The sequence below is a fragment of the Apteryx rowi genome, unplaced genomic scaffold (genome assembly GCF_003343035.1).
Source record: "Apteryx rowi isolate R43461 unplaced genomic scaffold, aptRow1 scaffold_23, whole genome shotgun sequence".
Classification (NCBI taxonomy): Eukaryota; Metazoa; Chordata; class Aves; order Apterygiformes; family Apterygidae; genus Apteryx; species Apteryx rowi.
In genome coordinates, this window is record NW_020448641.1 from 4,354,461 (window position 1) to 4,357,464 (window position 3,004).

At 56.2% G+C, this 3,004-nt stretch overlaps 1 protein-coding gene across 9 annotated transcripts in view; it reads right to left on the reverse strand.

Annotated features, from left to right (window-relative positions):
- Positions 1–147, reverse strand: part of LHPP (phospholysine phosphohistidine inorganic pyrophosphate phosphatase) — a 107,623-nt gene extending 107,476 nt beyond the window's left edge. For all 9 annotated transcript variants that reach the window (XR_003253462.1, XM_026065590.1, XM_026065585.1 and 6 more), the window contains exon 1: positions 17–147. Coding sequence is in view for 8 of the 9 variants with exons in the window: in XM_026065590.1 (XP_025921375.1) it covers positions 17–132 (116 nt within the window). In the remaining variant the exon portion in view is untranslated. The remainder of the gene's footprint in view (positions 1–16) is intronic.
- Between the last annotated feature and the right edge of the window lie 2,857 nt (positions 148–3,004).

Genomic DNA, 3,004 nt, shown 5'->3' on the forward strand with positions numbered 1-3,004 from the left:
GCGCCGCCGCACTTACTTGCGCACGGCCTCGGCCGAGCCGGCGATGGGCACCCCGCCGTCGCCGCCGCTGTCGTACAGCACCCCGCTGACGTCCAGCAGCAGCGCCCGCGCCGCCCGCGCCCAGGCCGCCATGGCAGCGGCACCGCCCCCTCCCCCCACCGCGGGGGCCGCTGGGAAATGGAGTCCCGGCCGCCCCGTCCTGCGCCGCCCGGCCGCGGGGGCCGCGGGGGCCGCTGGGAGATGGAGTCCGGGCCGCCGCCCGCGGGGGCCGCTGGGAGATGGAGTCCGGGCCGCCCCGCCCGGCGCGGGGATGTGGGGAGGCGGGCGGCCCCGGGCCCCGGCGCGGGCGCATCCGCGTCGGTCGGTAACGAGGCGCGGGGCAGCGCTCCGCGCCGTGCGCTGCATCTGCAGCAAGGCGGAGGCGCGCCTGCACACCCGCACACCGGCTCCTGGGAAACAGCCTCTGCTCCGAGGAGCAGGCACGTGTCACCTTGGGTCGGGAGCTGCCGATAGCAAACTCAACACACGCGGGTTTTTTAACTATACTTCCTGTTTTCACTTGTGGGAGTACTTCTGACCCCCCCCCCCCCGCCCTTCGGGGGCCTCTCTGTTTTGGGGGTGACCGAGCTGATGCAAACAGCCCGACAAGACCTGTGGCAGCTAGCCGAGACGAGACGAGGGCTGTGCCTACCTAGACGGCACCTTCTCTATGCGCCCTGGGCTTCCTTCAAACAACCCCCCCAAAGCTGCTTGTCTTATAAAGAACTGAACTGACCCCTCTGTTTTATAATCACAGATGAGATTTTATTAAGTGTGTTTCAGCTTTACAGATAATGTTGATTCCTCCCTCGGTAAAGGGCCAATACTTTTTATTGCTAATACTATTGATACATGCCACAATTCACAGAATATATAAAAAGCTGTGGTGGAATTATAGTCCACTTTGTTTCAAGAAAAGCAGAGGAGCCTTGGCACCATTGATTTGCATCACTGCTTCTGGAATAGCCTTTGGCTTCTCCTTAAAGATAATATCTAAACTGTGAAATTCATTAAATAGACCCAGAAATGGATCAGGTTATTTAAAACAACATCACTAATGGCGCAATATCTCAGCTGTCCACCCTGATAGTGAACATTGTCTTGGATAGTGTTATCAGTCCAGGACACCCGCTATGAATATTGATCCAAAGCTTGTTACAGCCATCACTTGCCGTCAGGACAGGTCAGGGTTGAAACCCACCTAGCATCAAAGCAATTTAAAGACAGCACTCAGGCTGAATTTTAATGCTTGAGCTGAGAAACAGACCAACTTCAAACAGACTGCTAAAACTAATCTATGAGTGTGTGCTTTTCTGCGTGCATTTTGATGTGCATGCATGTTTGCAGGTCAGTGTGTATGCACATGTCAAACTGCTTGTATTTGAAGGTGTCAGCTAGCTCACAAATTAATCCCAACATTACAATTTACTTTTTAAGCTCCTGCAGACACAATAATTGAAATAGAAGTATCTGTAGTCTCATATATATCAAATTATTTTTTTTCTTCCAAAAATAAGTCTCTGGTGCTGCAAAGGCTTACAAGCATTCTTAAAGTTAAATTAAAGCCTAAATGGGCCATAAGCCTATTTACCATACCACAATACCTATGATGACATTATAATTTTTTCCATGTAATTTAAAATATCACAATAAGTGGAACTAGTGTTTTGCCACAAGAAGAATCTTGTTTCAAAAATATCAACAGGATATACATTAAGATCTCATATCCATTTTCTTTATTTGATCTCACTGCTGAAGTATGCTGTCCGGAAACTGTAACTGTTCCTCTTCCCTTCCTTCTCCTCATCTTGCAGCTCAATCAACTTTAAACGCATAAATAACACTTAACCAACCACAGCGGTGCGTTTTCCACTTTGCCATCAGTTTCCTTTTCATGCAGGGCGCATCCCCCAAACTAGGCTTTATCAAGTGCATTGCTTCAGTCTGCGGGCTCTTCAGGACGGAGATTCCTTCTCTTCTGAATCTGTGCACTATCCCATACAGGAGGTGGCAGCGCCAAAAGGACTCTTGCATGCTGCCGTCACATAATTAACAACAGTAATTAACTGTGGTCATATCTCCCTGCACATCTTCACCTCCTCTTCCTGCTTTTCCGTTATCTTAAGAGCTATGGCTTTGCAGGGACAAGCAGGAGGCCAGATTCCGCCACCTTCCCTCCCACTCCGTGGCCCTTTCCCACCAAGCGACGCCTTTTCTGCCTCCCCTCGGCGCACAGCGGTTGCTCCCGCCGCGAGCAGGCGGCTCGTTCGCTTCAGCGGGCGGAGGCTGAGGCACCCGCGGAAGGAGGAGGGCTGCGGGCTGCGGGCTGCGGGCTGCGGCTCCCGCCGCAGGGCAGGCGCGGCCCGAGGCAGGTTCCCGCCGACGGGCAGCTGCAGCGCTGCCTTCCCGGCCTCTTGCCGCCAGCAACACCCCTTCGCCTGCGCTTCGTCCTCGAGCGCGGCACCAACGAAGCACAGAGATGCCAGCGAGGGGGGAAAGCATCCTCCTCCAAGAATGCAGAAGTGCAGAGCCGCGTGGGCAGGAAGTTTTTACCAAACACTGATGTGCAGCGGCTAGAGCTGCTCCTGCTAACGGGACGGGGCAGGGCGCGGAGGCTCGGCCTGCTGCTGCCTGCTCTGTACGAGTTACAGGTATAAACAGACAACGAGGTGCTTCCCCCCAAGGCAGCGAGGCCGAACGGGGGTCTGGGCTCCCCAGCTCCCGCGCGCCTACCCCCCCCGCTCACAGAGCGGGAGCGCTGCGAACCCCACGGGTGCGCTCAGGCGGGAGGACAGCGCGGGCCCAGAGGCTGCGCCAGGGCCGAGCCGAGCCCCGCTGCTGGGAGCGGGGGGCTGCTCGCTTCCCCCGCGGGCCAAGCGGCAGTTTTACAGCGGAGCCGGGGCGATGGCAGAGGGCGCGCGGGGAGAGCGGAGCAGCGGCGCGCAGCACACGTGGGGGGACCCGC